Raw genomic sequence first — 20,670 nt, 5'->3', positions numbered from 1 at the left:
GATGAGGCATGTTGGCAAAGGACCGACTAGATCGTGAACATGGATAACGGACCGACTGACTAGGCGATGAGGGAGGCACGCGATTGATGGCCTGACTACTGGGTAGCAGGTTCGTGGACGGGCTCGGAGTTCCTATTGAACAGACGCCTCGTACGAGCGAATGTATATAGTAGATAGGTGCTCTCTCATTCATCTTCATCGTCATCTTCATCATACAACAATCAATACTCCCAATTTTGTTCGATCCCGTTGCGTGTCTTCGCTGTGCACACACGCCCTCGAGGCTATTGGTATAAAAGACTCCTCCATCATGGCACGCAAGACCGGCCTCGCTGCGGCCGCTGGCCTCATGCTCATGGCCCCTCCTGTCGTCAACGCCTCCCCGCCTGGCACCAAAGACGTCACTGCTGTCCTGTTCGAGTGGAACTTCAACTCCGTCGCCGCGGAGTGCACCAACACCATCGGGCCCGCCGGCTACGGATATGTCCAGGTCTCTCCGCCGGCCGAACACATCCAGGGCTCGCAGTGGTGGACCTCGTACCAGCCCGTGTCGTACCGGATCGCCGGCCGTCTCGGCGACCGCGCGTCCTTCCAGAACATGGTTAATACATGCCACGGAGCCGGCGTCAAGGTCGTCGTCGACACCGTCATCAACCACATGTCGGCCGGGAGTGGCACCGGCACCGGCGGCTCGTCGTACTCCAAGTATAACTACCCGGGCCTCTACTCCTCCGCCGACTTCGACGACTGCACCTCGGCCGTCTCCAACTACGCCGACAGTTGGAACGTCCAGCACTGCGAGCTCGTCGGCCTGGCCGATCTGGACACCCCGGAGGAGTACCCGCGCAAGGCCATCGCCGGCTACATCAACGACCTGCTCAGCCTCGGCGTCGACGGCTTCCGCATCGACGCCGCCAAGCACATGGCAACTGGAGACCTTGCCAATATCAAGTCCCGCCTGGCCAACCCGGCCGCGTACTGGAAGCAGGAGGTCATCTACGGCGCCGGGGAAGCCGTCCAGCCCGCCGATTACACCGGCAACGGCGACGTCCAGGAGTTCCGCTACGCCTACGACCTCAAGCGCGTCTTCAACAGCGAGAAGCTCGCCTACCTGAAGAACTACGGGGAGGGCTGGGGCTACCTGAGCAGCTCCGTCGCCGCCGTCTTCGTCGACAACCACGACACGGAGCGCAACGGGGCCACTCTCAATTACAAGGACAACGCCAAGTACACGCTGGCCAACGTCTTCATGCTCGCCTACCCCTACGCCGGCCCGGATGTGCACTCCGGCTACGAATTCTCCGACACGGACGCCGGACCGCCGAACAACGGCGCCGTCAACGCCTGCTGGCAGGACGGCTGGAAATGCCAGCACGCTTGGCCGGAGGTCATGCGCATGGTCGCCTTCCGCAACGCCGTCCGCGGCCAAGGGCTGACGAACTGGTGGGACAATGGCAACAACGCCATCGGCTTCGGACGGGGCAACCAGGGATACGTCGCCATCAACCACGAGTCAGGCTCAGTGACCCAGACATACCAAACTTCACTGCCCGCGGGCACGTACTGCAACGTGCAGAGCAACACCTACGTGACGGTGAATTCGAGCGGCCAGTTCACCGCCACCCTGGGCTCCGATACCGCGCTCGCCATCTACGTCGGGAAGACGTCCTGCTGAGAGCCTGTCCTACTCGCTAGGTGACGACTATCGACAGCAGCAGCAGCGCCTCTTTGGAGTGCCCCGGGGGTTGGTAGTGTACATCACAACCCGATGATCCCGGTCGGTCATGTCGAGAGCGTCACTATGAGTTGGAGATTGCTTTCACGTGTTCCTTTCATTCTTTAAGCCTTACTATCTATCCGGTTTACTTAGCAGGCATTAAGAAATAGCACAGCTCAAAGGCATATCGCAGAAATTATCCCTGACCCCATGTTGTATATGGCCAATGTCTGTCTAAGTTCTTCTATCGTTGCGACAACCCGGTACCCTTGGCCGGCGGTCTACTTCTTCTATCTGCCTATCTTCATTATAGAAGCTATTCTGTTACTGCTACAGGTAGCAAAGTTGTTAGAGGAATTAGGAGGCAGAGGTTGTCAAGCATTACCACACCCTCAGCAGTCTTCCGGTTCTTGGGCTACCATGGCTCTAGCTCTCAAGTCTCTTCTTCTCGAAGTTGACTCAGTCCTTGCTTTATCGAGCTCCACTGGATTGGCCTTGGGAGCGGTGGAGGTGCATGTACTTCGTGGTGGGCTTTGTTTCTTCGCCCAAGGCACTGTGGTCCCGAAACCAAGGCGACGTGACTGAAGCAAATCGTTGAGTAGAAAAGCGAACAGACTGCATTATACTATAAACCGCAAGCACTTTTCTAGCATGGCTGACCTTGAATCTCTCTGCGAACCCGTCCCTCGCTGCGCCTGTCGGGTTTCCAGGCTTCTTGCAATCATGATGGGAGACCCAAGGCGCTGGCGCAACTCGAGGTTGTCCCTAAGTCTAAGCACATCCGATAGAGGTACGGCTGGCCTGAAAACGGGCTTAAATTAGGCTCAAAATGGGGCCGGCCAACCCGAAGACATGCATTCTTTTTGTAATACAGGGGGCAAAGAACTAACTACTCACCATTCTCTTTAATACGCTGCTGCTTCTGTGGAGACCTATATTTAAATGAAACAAAAATCTCCCAAAATGTCTCAGCGAACGCTAAGCTACCACACTCGAGGTGAGTTAATTCCTATTTCTGAGGATTGATTATTTCTTTTGGGAAAGCAGGCGATTTGGCAGTTTAAAGCGGTGCACTGTGAGGTTTCCCTTCTGGCGCATGATTATTTATCACTGAATTACCACCAAGTCCGAATCAAATGATTCCGTGAAGGACCAGGCTTGTTTTACATCCATACAAGCCATAACTTAGATGGTGCTCCTCTTTTGCCCTGCCGGCTAATAAGCAGTTCAACAGATTTTATTCTGTGGACCCTAGAGCCGTCTCTATTCGGGACACGAGGCAGGACATGCTAATTACCCATACGCGGACTTTAATTTTAGACAGGCTTGTTCTGTCTAAAAACTTTATTTTCATGCTTGTTTTAAGCCCTTGACTTTGACTTTGCTGGGGTTCTTGATTCATCCTTTGCAATCCTTTGAGTGTCCATGGGTAAAGGATGGAGGAAGCGGTATTGGAGGAATCCGTATTGGAGAAAGCTTGTGTCATGTCATACACTGCGGCTGTGGGACGTCATATTGGAATACGCATGGCATGGAGGAGCATGAATTCCATTCTTCGGCAGTTACTCCGTATTGCCAAAGAATATTCCTCAAGACTCTTCTTTGCCAAGACCACACCACTCCTTCATCTTTGCCCACAAGGGAGCCCAGCGATGTCACGCTGAGCCATCTGCGCTGTCAATTTGTAAAACTCACAAAGGCCACCTCATCAAAGCCGACCTACTACGTGGTAAAGTCATGTCACTGCGATCATCTTACGCGTCCCCCATCCTTCGGCAACCGAAAAAACCTGACCGATCGGCCATCTTGCAGCCTTGGCGAAACATGTCTGTCGGTGAGCGAGCAGCCCAAACAACGCCGCCATCATGAGGCGCACCCAACACGCTCTTCTGATTGTACGAAGAGGTTTCGTTCCAAAGATAGAAAACGCACCGAAACGCGTGGCCTTGGGGGGCTCTGCTGGCGCTCTCCCGCCGCCCGCTGCAACTGCCGCGGCTCGTCTGGTCTCGTGGTTTAATCGTGTGTGTGTTTAATCCCGCGCGGGCATTTGTTTTGGGGCTGGCGATGGGATGGATGGTGGAGACGCTGCTGGATGTGAAACAATGCACCTCGCCCGAGAGTTCGACTTTGCGGATTGCTCACGCGACCAAGAGAAGAATTGAGAAGATCTGCAGCAGATTTAATGCCCTGGTACAGCTGGAGACAGGGTTGCGCGTCGGCGAAGCCACGCTCGTGAAGATCAAACATCCACTCCCACTCCACATTCTGCAGCATGGAGATGGAGATGGCCTCGATTCAGGCTCTGACTATTCGCAGACTCCCAAGATGCCCAAACACTCACACATCCATCCTCTCAAACGCACAGAACGTCTCCAACACCCCCCCATAAATTCCTGTCCAGTCGGTTTGCCGCCAGCCCGCACGGAGGGGCCCACGCAAATTACGTCGTCCAAATATACAAGCTTGTTCTTGGCGTAGGTAGTTTCCTCCACACTCTAAAACCCTAAAGCAATGTTTTCATTTCGTTTGGGGGGGCTTTGGAAACACCAAGAAAATATCCGGCAGGCGGCGGGAGTGAGCGCCGTTGGGGATGGGAACGCGGAGAGGCGGAAGATGCTCGCGGTGGATTCGGGACTGCACTGATGAGCCTACAAATGCTGTCAGATTGTGAATTCATTCCTCTCACACTCTGGCTGGCTGTAGTAAGTAGTATCACACATCATGACGCTCGCCAAGACCACTCCGCCTCCCCAGGGCCCCGCGGCTTGGCGGAACCAGATCCTTCAGAGAACAGAGCTCGACAAGCTTTATCCCAGAGCCCGTCGACCCATGTCCATCATTGGCAGTGACATGCAAGCCTCCACAGCTATTCTCGGTTGCGCCGAGCCGTTTCTGCGCGGACTTGGAGCGGCGGAGGACTCGAGCAGCGGAGTTGGGGGCTTCGCCTTGCTGCTTCTCATTTGACGCTTGGGTGGCTTGGGGAAGATCGCCATTTGGAGATGCCAGGGAGACACAGCGTCTGCCAAGGCCCGCGGACTGGAGAGTAGCGAGATGCCGATGCGCGTGGAGTTTGGGTCGATTTGCCAAGAGTCGAGTGTTGAGGCATGACGCTCGTGGTTCCATGTATAAGTTCCATGTATAAATAATCATGACATCCCTCGTCTTGGAATGAATTGCTCAACACCATCATCAACAACATCCACATCTACATCTACATTCACATCCACCACACTCACATCTCTTCTCATAAACCACACATCCATCTTCACACACCCAACCCTCTCCAATCATCATGTACGCCAACAAGATCGCCCTAGCCATTGCGCCTCTCCTCTTCCTCGCCCGCGCCGACCTCCAGCTCGACAACGACGACGTGCCCACCGCTTGCAGGGCCATCTGCAGGCCCATCGTGACACTGACAAACGCCTGCGAGGTCGACCTGAGCGGCAGCGACGACACCGACCGTAATGAGAACCGCCTCGAGGCTCAGTGCATCTGCACCAACGACAGCTTCGACGTCGGCCACATTGCGGCGCTGTGCGCCGACTGCATGCGCCAGAACTTCCGTGAGCGGGACAACGATGATGATGACAATGACAATGACGACGATGATGACAATGATGACTGGAATGATGACTGGGACTACGCTGACCTCGAGGGTGAGTAACTTCCCTCACGTACTGAGCCGTCTTTGCAGTATACTAACAACCTTATAGAGGTAAAGGACATCCTCGTCACCTGCGGCTGGACCATCTCCAGCTACGCCTCGGCCTCCTCCACCGAAGCCGACGGCATCACCGTCGATGCCACGGCTCCCACGGCCCTCTCGCAGCTGACCACGACCATCGTGCCCGGCTCAATCCGCACCAAGAACTCCGGCACGGCGACCGCCAGCAGCACCGCCAGCGGAGCCACGGCCACGGCCACGGACTCCGGCAGCTCCGGCTCCAGCTCGGACGACTCGTCCAGCTCCGGCTCTACCGCGAGCAACAGCGCGGCGCAGGCCAGCCAGACTGACAACGCTGCGCCTGCGCTGGCTCCGCTGGGTGTTGCGGGCTTTGCTGTCGCTGGCGCCGTTCTCATGATGGCTTAAGTCTAGGGGTGCTTTAATATCATCCTCTTACGAATTGGTGCTGGAATCATGTGTCTTTCTTTGGTGTTTTGGTCCACACGACCACCCCTATCCAGGGACATTGCATAGACGGCTGTTGGACGAGAAGAGCCGTGCCAGGAAGGGTTGCGTGGTTTCGGATGCTGGTATTAACTAGATTTTCTTTCATCTGGCATTTATTCGTGTGGCATTTTTTATTCATCTGGCAATTATAGACTGATAATGAACTCATGAAGAACAAGATTGTCTGAATGCCCGGGCTTCTGTGTGCAATTGTTATCCTGATTAAATAGCTAACCGCAAGTGTATTCCCGCCCCAACACTTACACGGCAGATCAAGTATCAAGACATATGCCCGTCTGACTTGTATCAGAGAAACCCATTACTCAACCATACATTTCCTCAGCCCATCATCTCTCCTCCTTCTACAGCTCAAACCTCGCGTCCCCTTCAAAGTGCCTCTGCGCAACCTCCAGCTCCCGGTCAAACTCCCTCTTCACCTCGAAGAACCCCATCTGCCGCACACACTCCTCCCTCGTGATCTTGACCCTTAGCTCGCCCACCAGGTCCGCATACCGCCCCGCGAGCTGCCGCAGCCGCCTCACGTACGCTCCGCGCCTCTCCCGCTGCACCTGCCGGAACGCCGCGCACTGCAGCGCGTAGAAGCCGTCGTCCGTCGCCCGCACGAGGCGGACCCGCGCCGAGACCGTCTGCACGAGGCGGTGCACGCGGGCCCGTGGCACGGCGCCGCGGAACGGAGGCTGGAGGTCTTCGCCGGGGTACGTGTGTTGACGCCAGCGGAGGAGGCCCAGCCAGTAGGTGACCATGTGGCGGTACGAGAGCCATTCGACGAGTTCGGCCCATTCGTCCATGAGGGCGACGACAGCGTCGCGGAACTCCTTTGCCGAGTTCAAGGCGTCGTTCTGCGAGAGTCAGTAGGGCCCGCTGTATATCTTCGTTTGCACACTCGGAGAGAACACACATGGGGGAGGAAGCGGTCGTGGTTAGCGATGAATGCTCCTCTGCAGGTGGCCCCGTTCTGGCGACATGCTGGACACTGTGCTTGTCGATCATTGCGCCCCGCGGCGAGCCAGCCCAGAGTGAGGGTAACCATTGGCACTGTGAGACGAACACGAACCCGCGATCTCGTGGTGTGTTGGATGGGAGAAACACCGGTGATGCCAGCCTCGCGACGCGCTGTTATTGTCCAGCAAGGTCTGCTTTATCTTCAAAGTTAATCAGGAACAGGACACCAAGGGACTCAAAACACTGTCGCTGCGCATTGGAAAATGATGCCGTCCACCAGCCCGTACGTATGTATGTTGGCTGTGAATATTCTGTTATTACATTATCTGCAAATCTCCGTTTTCCCCCCCATATGGCCGTCGTCTCATAATGCCACGATGCAGCAATGTTGAGCCGTCGAAAGGTCGATGTAACACACGCATTGAAGCCGTCATCGACCCCTCTTTTAATCACCTCCCCGTGTACTTTTTCTCAAAGTACCGCAAGGGAATGTAGAACAGCGAGCTCAGCACAAACGCAACCTCGAACCCAATATCTCCCGTAGTTTTGGCGATGGGACCCGTCCACCACACCTGCGCCATGCATGGCACTACCAAGCCGAAGCACAGGATGCCCGAGGCGAGGGCTGCGGCGCCGATGGGCAGCCTCGAGGCCACGTTCCAGATGGCGTGGTCGTACGACTCGTAGCTCCCACGGCGGAAGAAGAGGTGCTCGACAACGACGATGCCGATAAAGGACGCGGACCAGTATCCGATGAGGGCGACAAAGTTCTCGAGGTTGACGAAGAAGTCGCGCTGGGCCCGGATCGCCACTGGGATGACGATGACGGTAACGACAATGGCAAAGGCGTAACGGGGAATCTTGATGAGCCCGGGGATGAGCGTCTGGAAGTTGAGCGTAATGGCATACATGGTGCCTCCAGTGTTGCCGAGCAGCGTCAGCGACAGGATGACGACGACGAACTTGCCGAACCCGCCCGCGCTGGACAGCATTGCCGCGAGGATGCCACCGACGAGGTTCTGGTCGTAGGCTTCACTCCACTCCGGGACGTTGGGCAGAGCGCCAGCAATGGCTGCACCGAGCACCATGAGCGGAATCGTAGGCGCAAGGAGGCCCCAGTAGGTGTAGGTAAACACCCGCCATCTGTGGGGCGGTTAGCAAAACTCGATCGGCTCGAGAGAATCAGAGACTGCGGGATACTTACGAGGGGACCTTGGGATCAAAGTACGTGGTGAGATCACTGGCAATCGCCGCCCACGGGATCATGTAGCTGGCAACAATCATGCCAAAGCTGAGCACCATACTTGCGGACGCGGGCGCTTCAGGTGCCGCCTGCTTCTTGAGGTCCGACCCACCGCATCCCGTGGCAATGGTGATGGCAATGACGGCGGGAATAAAGGCGTAGGTCTCGTAGTAGTGCAGGACCTTGAATCCGCAAAACGAAATGAACAAGGAGAGCAGGCCGATGATGACAATGCCGACATCGGGGGTGAGGCTGCCGCCAGAGACTGCAGAGAGGCACTGGCCTCCCACGACGTAGATGATGACGATGAAGCCGGTGAGGGTAGCCAAGTTCAGTAGCACAGGAATGGAGACAATGTATCGGCTGTGATAAAATCAGTACGGTGAAGCTGAGAGGAGCGTAGCGGTGTTGTCGTACCCAAAGCTATATCGAGCCTGGATCATTTGTCGCATGCCCGTCTTGGGACCCAAGGTGGCGAGGTATGCCGGTGCAATAGTAGAGAACAAGCCAAAGAAGAGAATAACCAGAGCCGAGTCTCTGAGGCTCAGACCGTAGGCCAGAGGTCCAAGCATGCCAAAAGTGATGCTGCATCGCGATATGTGAGCAAATGTCTCATTTTGCGCGTCGTCGTACGACCAAATGTCTTTACTCACCCAAGGATGTTGGCGTTGATGGAGAACCACACGGTAAAGATGTTGTAGAAGCGCGTCATCTGGCGGTCCTCGACCGCAATGGGCTGGATGCCCTTCTCCTCGACTCGTCCCATACGCAATGCCTTGTGAAATAGGGACGATGCCTTGATGCTGAAGCTGTCGCTGCGATCATCGTGGTCCGCGTCTGGGGCAGCTCGTTGAGCGGGCACCGCAGTCGGGCCTTTTTCCGCATCAGTCGCCACCGTCGCCATGATGAAAGTTTTCGATCGCTCTTCTTTCCGTCCGCTCAACCAGATATCTCGACGGGTCAGACTCAGCAGAAAGAGCCGCGGGACTGTGACATGATATATAAAAGTTGCGCAACAGTCACCCCGGCCCGTCGAACAAAAACTGGAAAATTCCAGTAATAGACTCCGGCCTACTGGAGTCATGATTCCGCGGGTGGGTGCTTATTCGCGGCATATTAAACCTTGTCATCGGCGCTCGGAGGGCGTGCCGCCAGCTAATCAGACCCGTCGACGACGCTCTAGCGCGAGACGGAATGAGTCTTGGGGCCGTTTTGGTGTGCTCTGGTGTGCTTTGGTGTGCTTTGGTGTGCTCTTGAGAACGCCTGAATGCGTGAAGGAGCTGCCAGATGCCCCTTCAACGGCCCTACCGAGACGGCCTGGGCGATTCGGTTGGACACCCTTCGCCTTTAGCCCACAACCGTTCTGACTCAAATGAGGCAAACGACCGCTAGGGCTACTCCCCCCCGCAAGAGCCTGCAGCGTGCTGCAGTCGGTCGAATGTTCTGTGCTTGCTTCTGCGTTTCTCGGCTTGTCCCACTAGCGGAACCCTCCTTTTGGGCCTCTCCGTGAGTCGACCGCCTTCACCTCCGGGGTGCATTTGCCAGTTGTTGTGCATCCGCCAGAGGGTCTCGAATTTCCCAAGTCGACAAGGTGAGGCGAGGTGAGGCGAGGTGAGGTGATTCCCACAGAAGAAAACACGCCTTGCTGGTGGCATGGTAATGTTTCCCGCGGCCAAAAAAAGCCTCTCATATTCGTCTATTTCATCGTCTTCTTCTTTCCTCGGAAAAATCCTCCGACTGCCCCCATTAGCCCTCCGAGGCCCTTCTCGTGACTGTCTCCAACCAGGCCACCACGAATCCACCCCGGAAGCTTGCCACGGATTCTCTCCGTTCCATACCGTCGATCCACGAGCACAATGGCTGCGTAGTCTCCCTGGTGCCGGATCGCTCGACCGATACTTTGGTTAACGGCCCGCATGCAGGCGTTTTCGTAGAAATCTCGGGCCGCCTGTTTAGCCCGCGCCGTGGCGCTCTCATTGCCTACACCTTGAGAGGTCAAATTGGCCTTTGTGGTCGTCTCAATATACTCAATCTTGGCCTTCCAGTCAGGCGACGCAATATTAGGGTATGGAAGGCCGATGACAATAACGCACCGCCCTAGCCGATCTGAGAAGTTGATGCCTTCCGACATCTTCCCGCCGATGACGCTGAGAAGGAGTGCACCCTTGCCGTTGCTGGACTCGCCTAGGATTGCCTGGGAATATTCCTGGAGAACCTCGTCACTGGACCCGCCTCGTGCCTCCTTGAACAGTGCTTTCCGAGACCCCAGTCGATCCCATATGGGCTGACCATTTGCCCCCTGCTTTTGCTCCCATACCGCAACCACTTCGTCAAGATAGCCATAGCTCGGAAAGAACACGACGACACCGTCTGGAACAAGGGAGCACAGGTTCAGAATAGCGAGTCCCAGCTGTGTTATCATCTCTGAGTCACCGCGACGCTGGTAGCTGAATTCGAATGGGGCCATTCCCGGTCGAGACGTTGCAAGTGTCCAGACGCAGAGGTTCTCCGGTGGAATAACATGGCCACAGCTCAGTGTAGTCACCTTGTCAGTTCCCAGCGACGGAAACAGATGGTCCTTGAAGTCGTCAAAGGGCGACATTGTTCCACCCGCGAGGACCACCGCTCTCGCACTTGATGCAATGGAGGAGAATGCATGCGTCGGTGATAGAAGTAGGTAGGAGAGTTTAATGTCTGGCGCAGGATCCTTGATCTTTTCGTAGAATATCCGTCCCTCGGAACTGAGGTTGGTGAGAGCAACAAGAAATGCCACCAGAGTATGAAGGACGGGAGTGCTAGACTTCGGTGACGCTTTACCCGTTGCATCCTCGTTCTCGACATGGGATACGTAACTCTCAATCTTGTACGCCAGCTTCGACTCCTGGATATACTGGATCAGTTCAAACATGTTGATCTGATCAATGCCCTTCGGCCTGGTGAGATCGTTTGCATCTACAATGCCGTTCTCTTGCTGCTCAGACATTAGTGATTACCCAAAACCACAGACTGCCAACTTGCCTTGAACTTCAGAGCTCCTTCCATCCATTCACTGAGTCCTTCAATGACTCTGCCGACCCTACCAACATTCACTCGATTCACACCTTTCAGTTTCTTGCCAAACTTCCTGACATAGATTCCCAGCATGCCCCGTGCTCTTTTGAGATCGCTCCTTCGGATCTCCGCTGCATGCACGTTCGCTACCGCATCCATGATGTTATGTGCTTCATCGATAATGACAATGTTCCCTTCCAACTTGATTCCGAGGGCCTCTCGCGCGCTTCTTTGTAGGAGTAGTGGATACGGAAGTGTAATAATCTCGGCTCCTGGCAAGGCAGCTCGAGATGCATAATAGGGGCAGACGGCGAGGGATTTGCCAAGTTGATGGAGATCTTCGATATCTGGAAGTGTGGCAAGGGCAGAGTCGCGGAATTGATGGGTCTGCGAAAGAAGCTCCTCCTTGGGGACGAATGAACACTTATTTTTCGACTTCGATTGCTGAAGCTCGGAACAGCGGTCGTTGATGGCCTGGACGGACCCAAGTCGGGAGACTGAGGGGTTGATACAGAGCCTTTGACGAGACGACAGAGGCAGCAGCTTCACAGCTTCTGTTTTAGACTGGTCGTCCTTGGCGAGGGACGGAGGCAGCGAGGGTGGGAATGTGGGACGACGGAGTTCGGTAATGAATTGGGAGAGCTGGGAATGTGTTCTTGAAGTGTAATAGATCTACTGAAGTTACTATTCTGGCCTTTTGCGGTCGGTCCAGAAATCGCACCTTGATTTCTTCCTCGAGGAGGTCTTCGTCGTCGGCCCGGCCTCTTGGGCCACCCAGGCCGATGCTCGTCAAAACTTCTCGCGACTCTTTACTCAGGCCGGACAGGGCATCCTGAGGACCTGAGTCGCGGTCATCAACGTCATCCAGCAGCCACTCGGCATCTTCATCGATCACACGGGAGCCGGTCAGTGATGCATCTTCGATACGCCGTCGTTTGCGACCACGCTCTTCGAGGGCTTTCTCTTTGAGTCTGAGGTTTTCAAGTCGCTTCTCTCGGTCTTCCCACCTATTGACGAGCTCGTCTCGCTTGCGACGGAGGAGCTGGTCGACGAGCCAGGATGGCTCGTCCTTGTAAGCGTCAGCAGAAGCCTGGAGTGAGGCCTCGAATTTGCTGGACTTGTGATGCCGCAGCCACGTTAGAGATGCACAAATTAGTGAGAGTGATTTTCCCTAGTGCATGCTTGTTAGTTGGGTCATAGTACTGTTGGTTGGGACAACCAGAAGAGGCGGTCTAAGCCAACTTGAACTCCAACGAGTCTCAAGAGGCTCCCAGAGTGAAGCACATCATCCGGCTCCCACGCCAGTCCTCGGCAGAAGCAGAAACTTACCGTCCCTGTTGGACTCTCCAGGATGCCAACATGTCCATCTCCAGCTTCCAGCACATCAAAAACGGTCTTCATAAACTGTTCCTGGACATCGTAGGGCGTGTACGGGTGGTGAAAGTCCAACTTCTCCAGGCCGCGAGTGATGCCGTCCATGGACTCAGCCGTCATCTTGCCAGTCCGCAATCTGACCTCAGCACCGAGTTGTATCGTGTCGCGTGCTGTGTAAGAGATGCACCAGGTTTCGCGCTGTGGCAATCGTCACCCCCGTCATTGGCAGGTCTTAGTGGGGCCACACCGAGCTTCACCGCGCTTCTGCCGCGAGGTCACCTGATACGTCACGCCAGGCCGCACAGGCCCTTTGCCCGCCGCCCAATACCCACTCCCACCAACTGCCAATTGCCATTTCCCAGGTTTAGGGCTGCCCTGCCCTCTCGCCTAACAATTTTCCGGTGCTAGCCATTGGAAGTCGTCGCAAAAACATCACCACCCACCTCCAGTCTTCGTCCTGTACACCGGAAAAGCGACAACACCACAGCCGTCGCCATGCCTACCCGAACGTCAAAGACCCGCAAGCAGTACGTGCTATCCTGCCCGACGGGCTCTTTCCTGGCGAGAACGGCTCCGTGCCATTGAGCATTTGAGCCTGCCCGCCAACTCAACAACTCCAGGAAACATCATGGACTGACATTTTTCTCTTCACAGCCGCGGCCACGTCTCCGCCGGTAAGGGACGTGTCGGAAAGCACCGCAAGCATCCCGGTGGTCGTGGTCTTGCCGGTGGTCAGCACCACCACCGAACCAACATGGACAAGGTTCGACGACCCGAAATCGATAAACGACGACGACAAGATCGAATGGCTAACCCTTGAAACAGTACCATCCTGGTTACTTCGGAAAGGTCGGTATGCGATACTTCCACAAGCAGCAGGCCCACTTCTGGAAGCCCATCATCAACCTCGACAAGGTACATATCCCTCCCGATTTCGCGATTTCTGTTTCGGTGGATTAGGTGCGGGGAGTGCACGCAAGAAACAAGAGTCTGGCGGGAATCAAGCAACAAATTTGCTAACTCGCAACTAGCTCTGGTCTCTCGTCCCCGTCGAGACCCGCGATGCCTACGTTTCCGGCGAGAAGAAGGACACCGTCCCCGTCCTCGACCTCCTCCCCCTCGGCTACTCCAAGGTCCTCGGCAAGGGCCGTCTCCCCGAAATCCCTCTGGTCGTCCGCGCGCGATGGGTGAGCCGTCTGGCGGAGAAGAAGATCACTGAGGCCGGTGGTGTTGTTGAGCTTGTGGCATAGATAAACTTATGCTGGCCGGAGTCGGGCTTGTGGATTTAGGAACCAGGTTTTCATGGATGAAAATGGTCCTGGCCCCTGGACGCCGAATCAGGGAGATGGGGGAGGGACCTGGGTTGGTCGGCTTCCAGCATTGCAATCAGGGACTCTCGGACGGAGTTTAACGAAATAAAAATCGATTTTCGCCCATGACCTACTATGTCTGCATTTCCAGAGCAAGCAACCAGCGGAGTTTGGTGCATGTGTGCGCGATAGGGCCGAGGATAGGTGTAATGATTTATGATTACACATTCACCTAGGATCTCTTGTATGCTTGGATATCTGACCAACCCTCATGATTATCTACCCTCCCGGAATTCCCCAAAACGCCTCTTGTGATGATAGTCTATTAGTACAGAGACCGCGCCCATCCATATCGACGGTGCCTCAATGCAAAAGAGAGCCTACTAGGCATGCAACATGTCCATCTCATCCTCATCCCCCAGCTCTTGACTGGCGGGGTTATCGACTCTTAGAAACTCGTGCTCCAGCGCTTGCTCGGCAGTGATTCTCCTGCTTGGATCCAACTCCATGCAGCGTTCGAGGAACCTGACCGCCAATTTCTCGTCAGGTGTCAAGGGCTTATCGTCGGTTCGGCATGTGCTCCAAAGAATAATCTTCTCCATGCTAAACCCTTGTTGTCCCACTGTGGGGATGCTAGTCTCAAAGGCACAGCCATGCAGCAACCCAGCAGCCTTCATGCGTTTGGTGCCAAAGATAGTAGCAATCTCTATCATAGCTTCAACATCGTCGGCCGAGTTGAAAAAGGGAAAACGCTTCGACATTATCGTCAGCAGAATAACCCCCGCAGACCAAATGTCAATCGAGGTCGTCTGTTCAGTGCACTTGAAAAGGACCTCAGGGGCACGGAAACCCCTGGTGCCGGCGCGATTTGCACGGCGGGAGGAACGGGTGTCGGATTTGGGATACCCGACCTGTGGGTTGGTTGAATTTTGTGCCCAGGCCGAATTTGCCTGGCGATGCTTGCGGGTATCCCGCGTTTCGTGACAGAGACATGGCTTGCAGTCCGAGCCCTCCCGCTCAGCGAGGCCAAAGTCAACAAGCACACCGCGCTGCGTGGCCGGATCGTACAGGAAGTTGGTAGGTTTGATGTCTCTATGGAGAATCTTGTGGTCGTGAACGCTCTTGAGGGCCGTGAAGAGCGAGCGTAGGTAAATAGCAATGTCTGATATGGTCATGTCCCGGAAGTAAGCGCGAAAGTCCCCGTGGCGAAAGTACGGCAGGATGGCCACGACCTGATCGGTATGGCGGAAGGCGGTGATCAAGGGACAGACGGAAGGGCATTGGCGTAAGTCGTGGAGGAGTTCGATCTCGTTGAGGATGCGTGAGGGGCTGGAAGTGACGTAAATCTTCTTGATGGCGACGTAACGGGCCTTGCGGCGAGGGGACCGGTGCGACGATTGGCTTGTGGTGCGCTTCAGCGGCGGCGGCGTCCACTTGGTCGAGTCGTCTTCGATGTCCCAGCTGTTGTCAAAGTGGTCGTACATGATGTCTTCAGCCTTGTAGACGGTCGAGAAGGTGCCTGAGACAGGAACAGTCAGTTGAAGGTATCAAGCAAGACGGAGAGACCAATTACCTTCGCCAATTCGCTTTATCAGGCGGTACTTGTTGCGAAAGCCGGGAAAGTCGCCTTGCAGCTTTTCCATGTCGGCTTGGACGGTGCGGTCGACCGCCTCGTCCTCGGAGCTCTCGTCGGGGATGTCCTCCTCTTCCTCCTCTTCAAAAGACTGTTGATGTTGGTGCTGTGGGGCCTGGTGGTGGTACTGTTGTTGTTCTGCCTCGTCTGTCGGCGGCACGGCTTCCTCGGTGCGCTCCTCCTCGGCCATCATCTCGGTATCCTCTGTCCTCGCATCCTCGTGGATCTCGAAGGGCTCCTCTCCCTGGTGGTGATGGGCTGTGGCAGCCATTGCGCCGTCGTTGTGATTGGTTTCGCCTCGCGTGTCTCGCCTTGCAACTGTCCGTCCCACAAACAGGATTCCTCAGCACAGACGCTTATCGCATGGAAAAATCCCCGGATCCGCTGCCAAAACCCAATTCACAACCAAGACGTACCGAGCAACCTAAAGGTAAACAAGGATCATGCAGCAAGAAGCCTTGAAGCGGTTTCTCGAGGGGAAGAGTTGGGCGGATCGTTCGGTGGAGGGGCTTCTTGGAGGTGCGGCACTGCAGGGGCTTACCAGGCACAACACGCGCTGAGTTTTAGCGGACGACTGCGCTGGCGATGGCGGGGAAAAAGGCGGGCGCGCGTCAAAGAAAACAAAAACAATTCGTTGCTGAGGGACCTTTGCCATCACCGCCAACACATTAATCCATTGTCCGCATCGAGTACGTAGCATCGCCATTTAACTACCACCGCCCAACGCGACACAACCACGCGTGACGGCGCAGACGGAACCGATACACGACAGAGCGCTGTGCGCCCATACAGCTGCTAACTCTCTAACGACATTCAACTCGGACCGAGCCGCCAGATGGTCCGCTCTTGATTGCACCTATCCTTCTCCCACTTCCCCCTTCCACACCCCTCACATCGACTCTCCATAACCCTCACGCTCGCGCCCATTGCGGCGCAACCCACAGATTGCCCGTCATGGAGACAATCAACTTCGACATCAACGATGCGCTCAAGCACTACATGTCGGACCCGGCCAGCATCCCCACGCCCGAGGCCGACAGCGCCCTCTTTGACTGCGAGAATGACCCCGAAGGCCTCACAAACCCCGTCATCAACTCCGTGCTGAACCCCATCGTCGACGCCGTGGCCGACAACCCGGACGCCATCATGCGCGCCTCCCACATGGACTCCCTGCAGTTCCTCCTCAAGTTAGCACCCACCACCCTTGACCCCTCCTCTCCAGACCCTCCTACATTGGGACGCGATTCTGAGCTACTTGATCCCTCCAGATACACGGCCTACCTCCCGACCCACGCCCTCAGCAAGATCTTCGACCTTGTCATGAGCGGCCTGAGTGCCGAGGCCGACGGTGTGCACAACGACATCGACTCTCCGGACGAGCAGGACTCGGTACTGCACCACAAGAAGCTCCTCGAGATCTACGGCTTTCTGCTGCAATGGACCATTGCCGCTGTCGAGACTAAGGCCGCCGAGAAGTCTTCCGCCGCTCCCGCATCCCGTGGACGTGGAAAGCCCAAGAAGGGCGCCGCCAAGGACAAGGAGGCCGTATGGGACTCTGCAAGCCAACTCCAGGCTGCCCTGGACATCATGTGCAAGGTCTTGAAACTCAAGCTCTCCAAGATCTTCCTCACCACCAGCGAGAGGGATACATTTATCGGCCTCCTCACCCGTCCGGTCTACATGATCCTCGAGAGCGAGCAGCGCGTCAAGAACACCACCATCCGGATGCACTGCTTCAAGGTCTTGTGCATTGCTGTCAAGCACCACGGTCATGGATATGGTATGTTCAGCCAGTTTGTCCAGAGGCCGATCAAGTCTAACAACCATAGCTGCGCAAATCAACATCATCCAGAACCTTACCTACTTTGAGCACCTTTCGGAGCCCATGGCCGAGTTTCTGCACATTCTCGCAGAGACCTACGACTACCCACAACTTGCCGATGAGGTGCTGCGAGAAATCAGCAACAAAGAGTTCAACTCCAACGATACACGAGGACCCAAGTCCGTTTCATCATTCATTGCGAAGCTGTCAGAGTTGGCTCCTCGCCTGGTGATTAAGCAGATGACAATGCTTGCGAAACAGTTGGACAGCGAGGTAAGATTATCAAACACTATGCAAAAACTCCCCTCTGACATCAACAGTCTTATACCCTTCGTTGTGCGTTGATCGAGGTATGTGGCAACATGGTTGGCCATCTCAGCAAGCAGGACGAGCGCAGTGAGAACCACAAGTCTCAACTTAATGCCTTTTTTGATGTGTTGGAAGAGCGATTCCTCGACATCAACCCGTACTGCAGGTGCAGGACACTACAAGTCTATATGAGACTTTGCGAGCTTGACCAAAAGTTTCCCAAGCGACGCCAGAAGGCTGCCGAGCTTGCATGCCGAAGTCTCGAGGACAAGAGCAGCAATGTCAGGCGAAATGCTATCAAACTCCTAGGAACCCTCATCAAGACTCATCCCTTCACTGTTATGCACGGCGCACAGCTCTCCAAAAAGGAGTGGCAAGCCCGCCTAGACAAGGTTGAGGAGGAGCTGGATGCTTTGAAGCCACCACCCGGTGTCCCGAGCTTCGGCGGCGAGGGCGCCAACACCACTGTCGACAACACGCTTCTGGACGATGCCACACAGGTTGGCTCTCCCATGAAGCCTAAGCAGATGACGGAGGAGGACAAAGTCGAGGCCATCAAGCAGGCCCAAGAGCAAGCTGCCACGAGTGAGGCCATTGAAAAACTCACTCTGACGAGGAGGTACTACAACGAGGCCATCAAATTCATTGATGTACTCCACGATGCCACCGGCACCATTTGCCAACTCTTGGGATCGAGAAACAAGAGCGAGGTCATTGAGGCCATTGACTACTTCGAGGTCGGCGATGCCTACAACATTGAGCAGAACAAGGACGGTATTCGACGCATGCTCCGTCTGATCTGGACCAAGGGCAATAGCGACGAGGGCAAGGGAGTGCAGACGCACTTGATTGACTGCTACAAACGCCTCTTCTTCGAGGCCCCCGACTCCTTCAGTCCCAACGACGCGGCAAACTACATTGCTCGCAACATGATCAGTCTGACATTTGGAGCAACTCCTGCTGAGCTCACCTCTCTAGAGCAGCTGCTTGCGACTATGATGAAGAGCGGGCATATCCTCGACGTCGTCATCGCCAAGCTGTGGCAGGTCTATGGTGTCCAGAGGCGGGAAATTTCGCGGACTCAGCGACGAGGTGCCATCATTGTCTTGGGCATGCTGGCAACGGCAAATCCTGAGATTGTGGTGGGTGAAATGGAGACGATGCTCCGCACTGGTCTTGGATCCCACGGACGGAATGATCTCCAGCTGGCCAAGTTCACCTGCATCGCCTTGAGGAGGATTAACCCGATTGGCCGGCAAGCTAAGGATTCGCCGGCCAAGTTCTCTCGCCTGCCCAACGACCATGCCGTATCAGTGAGATTGGCCGCCATCACCGAGGTTCCCTCGGACAGCAAGGAGTGGTATGGAGTGGCGGAGCAAGCCATCAACGCCATGTATGCCATCTCCAAGCACCCTGACACGCTCTGCTCGGATATTATTCGTCGAAAGGCGCGACAGGTCTTTAGCCAGCCGCAGTCTCGACCTGGCTCTCGGCCAGTCTCTCGAGATGACACTAAGGCTGCCCCAGACGCTGACCAAACTGGCACTCAGGGCGACAAGCCCAAGAAGCGAGACAACGCCATTGGCCTGTCCCAACTCCTGTTCATTGTTGGCCATGTGGCAATCAAGCAGATTGTTCATCTTGAATTGTGCGAACAAGACTTCAAGCGTAGGAAGCAGGAGAAGGAGAAGCTAGCTCCTGCCAAGGCGGAAAAGGACAAGGAGGATGCCGACGAGTTGGACCTCATCGGAGGCACAACTGAAGACGACTTTACAGAAGCCATGGCGCACATCCGAGAACGGGAACTCCTGTACGGCCCCAGCTCGCTGTTGGCTGTGTTTGGTCCTCTGGTTTCAGAGATCTGCGCCAACAACACAACATACGCCGACAAAGGCCTCCAGGCCGCCGCAACGCTGTGTCTGGCAAAACTCATGTGTGTGTCGGCCGAGTACTGCGAGGTCAACCTGCCCCTCCTCATCACCATCATGGAGCGGTCGCCCGACGCCACGGTACGATCCAACGCTGTCATCGCCTTAGGTGACATGGCCGTCTGCTTCAACCACTTGATTGATGAGAACACGGACTTTTTGTACCGCCGTCTGGCTGACGATGATGCGTCCGTCAAGCGAACATGTCTGATGACGCTGACGTTCTTGATTTTGGCTGGACAGGTCAAGGTCAAGGGTCAGCTAGGCGAGATGGCCAAGTGTCTGGAGGATGAGGATCGCCGGATCGCAGACCTGGCCAGAATGTTCTTCACTGAACTCAGCACCAAGGACAACGCCGTGTACAATCATTTCGTCGACATGTTCAGCTTGCTCAGTGCAGGTGGCAAGATGGAGGAAGAGAGCTTCCGCAGGGTTGTGCGCTTCCTTTTGGGCTTTGTGGAGAAGGTGAGCTTCTTTATTTATCATCCCGACAGTACAGTAGCTAACATGCGCAGGATAAACACGCGAAGCAACTTGCTGAGAAATTGGCCGCTCGACTCGGCCGTTGCGAGACTGAGAGGCAATGGAACGATGTTGCCTTTGCCTTGGGACTGCTGCAGCACAAGAATGAAGAGATTACGAAGCTAGTGTCGGAAGGGTTCAGGGTGATTCAGGCGACGGCTTGAGATGGCAACAACAGTACATTATACGGGAAATAATTGTGTATTATACGGTCATCAAGGAAAGCAGCGGAGTTTGGATCCTCTTGGGTATGATGGCATGAGTGATGGCGGGAATGCAATGATGACATAGATGGATTGATGAGAATTTACTATTTCGCAATTGATACCAGGTCATTATGTGCGATCTTTTCGAGTTAAATGTGCGTGGTTTGTTAATTTGGTCCACTTTCGTCTTAAATCATGTGTGTGTGTTTTGGATTCTGTTGCGGCGTTTGGTTGAGAAGCTAAGCAAAGTTGCGTAGGTTGGAAGTGAGGCTTCTGATCATTTTCTAAAATAGTGTTTAAGTGGTTTAGCTGAGATGGAGCTATGGAGCTGGGACTACAGCTAATCTTACAACAATGAGATGCAGAATTGAACACAGATTAAACCAGATCGATGAACCAATTCCCCGCAGTCTTCGTC

General features: G+C 55.2%; 8 protein-coding genes across 8 annotated transcripts; 4 read left to right on the top strand and 4 right to left on the bottom strand.

Moving 5' to 3' along the window:
• Nucleotides 1-355: 355 nt before the first annotated feature.
• BGZ61DRAFT_363204 (alpha-amylase) lies at nucleotides 356-1,675 on the top strand (the record flags this gene model as incomplete). The annotated part of the gene is made up of 1 exon (XM_046241415.1): nucleotides 356-1,675. The coding sequence occupies one exon, from the start codon at nucleotides 356-358 to the stop codon at nucleotides 1,673-1,675; it is 1,320 nt and encodes a 439-aa protein (XP_046098931.1).
• A 3,232-nt stretch (nucleotides 1,676-4,907) lies between these two features.
• Nucleotides 4,908-6,015, top strand: BGZ61DRAFT_556661 (uncharacterized protein). The gene is made up of 2 exons (XM_046255666.1): nucleotides 4,908-5,376; nucleotides 5,434-6,015. The coding sequence occupies exons 1-2, from the start codon at nucleotides 5,010-5,012 to the stop codon at nucleotides 5,808-5,810; spliced, it is 744 nt and encodes a 247-aa protein (XP_046098930.1). The 5' UTR covers nucleotides 4,908-5,009; the 3' UTR covers nucleotides 5,811-6,015.
• Nucleotides 6,016-6,017: 2 nt separating this feature from the next.
• BGZ61DRAFT_107879 (uncharacterized protein) lies at nucleotides 6,018-7,192 on the bottom strand. Its single transcript, XM_046236898.1, has 2 exons — nucleotides 6,811-7,192; nucleotides 6,018-6,751 (listed from the first exon to the last, which is right to left on the bottom strand). Exons 1-2 carry the CDS (start codon nucleotides 6,940-6,942, stop codon nucleotides 6,254-6,256), a joined length of 630 nt encoding a protein of 209 aa, XP_046098929.1. The 5' UTR covers nucleotides 6,943-7,192; the 3' UTR covers nucleotides 6,018-6,253.
• Nucleotides 7,193-7,303: 111 nt separating this feature from the next.
• BGZ61DRAFT_362833 (permease for cytosine/purines, uracil, thiamine, allantoin-domain-containing protein) lies at nucleotides 7,304-9,001 on the bottom strand (the record flags this gene model as incomplete). Its single annotated transcript, XM_046241387.1, has 4 exons — nucleotides 7,304-7,997; nucleotides 8,059-8,460; nucleotides 8,515-8,682; nucleotides 8,751-9,001. 4 exons carry the CDS (start codon nucleotides 8,999-9,001, stop codon nucleotides 7,304-7,306), a joined length of 1,515 nt encoding a protein of 504 aa, XP_046098928.1.
• A 624-nt stretch (nucleotides 9,002-9,625) lies between these two features.
• BGZ61DRAFT_459586 (helicase C-terminal domain-containing protein) lies at nucleotides 9,626-12,730 on the bottom strand. Its single transcript, XM_046246931.1, has 4 exons — nucleotides 12,478-12,730; nucleotides 11,870-12,319; nucleotides 11,116-11,820; nucleotides 9,626-11,068 (listed from the first exon to the last, which is right to left on the bottom strand). Exons 1-4 carry the CDS (start codon nucleotides 12,640-12,642, stop codon nucleotides 9,794-9,796), a joined length of 2,595 nt encoding a protein of 864 aa, XP_046098927.1. The 5' UTR covers nucleotides 12,643-12,730; the 3' UTR covers nucleotides 9,626-9,793.
• A 287-nt stretch (nucleotides 12,731-13,017) lies between these two features.
• On the top strand, nucleotides 13,018-13,772 carry BGZ61DRAFT_497707 (ribosomal protein L18e/L15P; the record flags this gene model as incomplete). Its single annotated transcript, XM_046251189.1, has 4 exons — nucleotides 13,018-13,049; nucleotides 13,177-13,285; nucleotides 13,348-13,437; nucleotides 13,554-13,772. The coding sequence occupies 4 exons, from the start codon at nucleotides 13,018-13,020 to the stop codon at nucleotides 13,770-13,772; spliced, it is 450 nt and encodes a 149-aa protein (XP_046098926.1).
• A 443-nt stretch (nucleotides 13,773-14,215) lies between these two features.
• On the bottom strand, nucleotides 14,216-15,655 carry BGZ61DRAFT_362955 (kinase-like domain-containing protein; the record flags this gene model as incomplete). The annotated part of the gene is made up of 2 exons (XM_046241395.1): nucleotides 14,216-15,351; nucleotides 15,406-15,655. 2 exons carry the CDS (start codon nucleotides 15,653-15,655, stop codon nucleotides 14,216-14,218), a joined length of 1,386 nt encoding a protein of 461 aa, XP_046098925.1.
• A 474-nt stretch (nucleotides 15,656-16,129) lies between these two features.
• On the top strand, nucleotides 16,130-20,391 carry BGZ61DRAFT_521548 (armadillo-type protein). The gene is made up of 5 exons (XM_046252498.1): nucleotides 16,130-16,652; nucleotides 16,734-17,245; nucleotides 17,295-17,560; nucleotides 17,608-19,989; nucleotides 20,040-20,391. The coding sequence occupies exons 1-5, from the start codon at nucleotides 16,420-16,422 to the stop codon at nucleotides 20,208-20,210; spliced, it is 3,564 nt and encodes a 1,187-aa protein (XP_046098924.1). The 5' UTR covers nucleotides 16,130-16,419; the 3' UTR covers nucleotides 20,211-20,391.
• Nucleotides 20,392-20,670: the final 279 nt, after the last annotated feature.

This window comes from Ilyonectria robusta (genome assembly GCF_021365365.1).
Source record: "Ilyonectria robusta strain PMI_751 chromosome Unknown BGZ61scaffold_23, whole genome shotgun sequence".
In the NCBI taxonomy this organism is placed as follows: Eukaryota; Fungi; Ascomycota; class Sordariomycetes; order Hypocreales; family Nectriaceae; genus Ilyonectria; species Ilyonectria robusta.
Note: the sequence above shows the minus strand (reverse complement) of the source record. Positions and strands in the feature narration are given on the sequence as shown.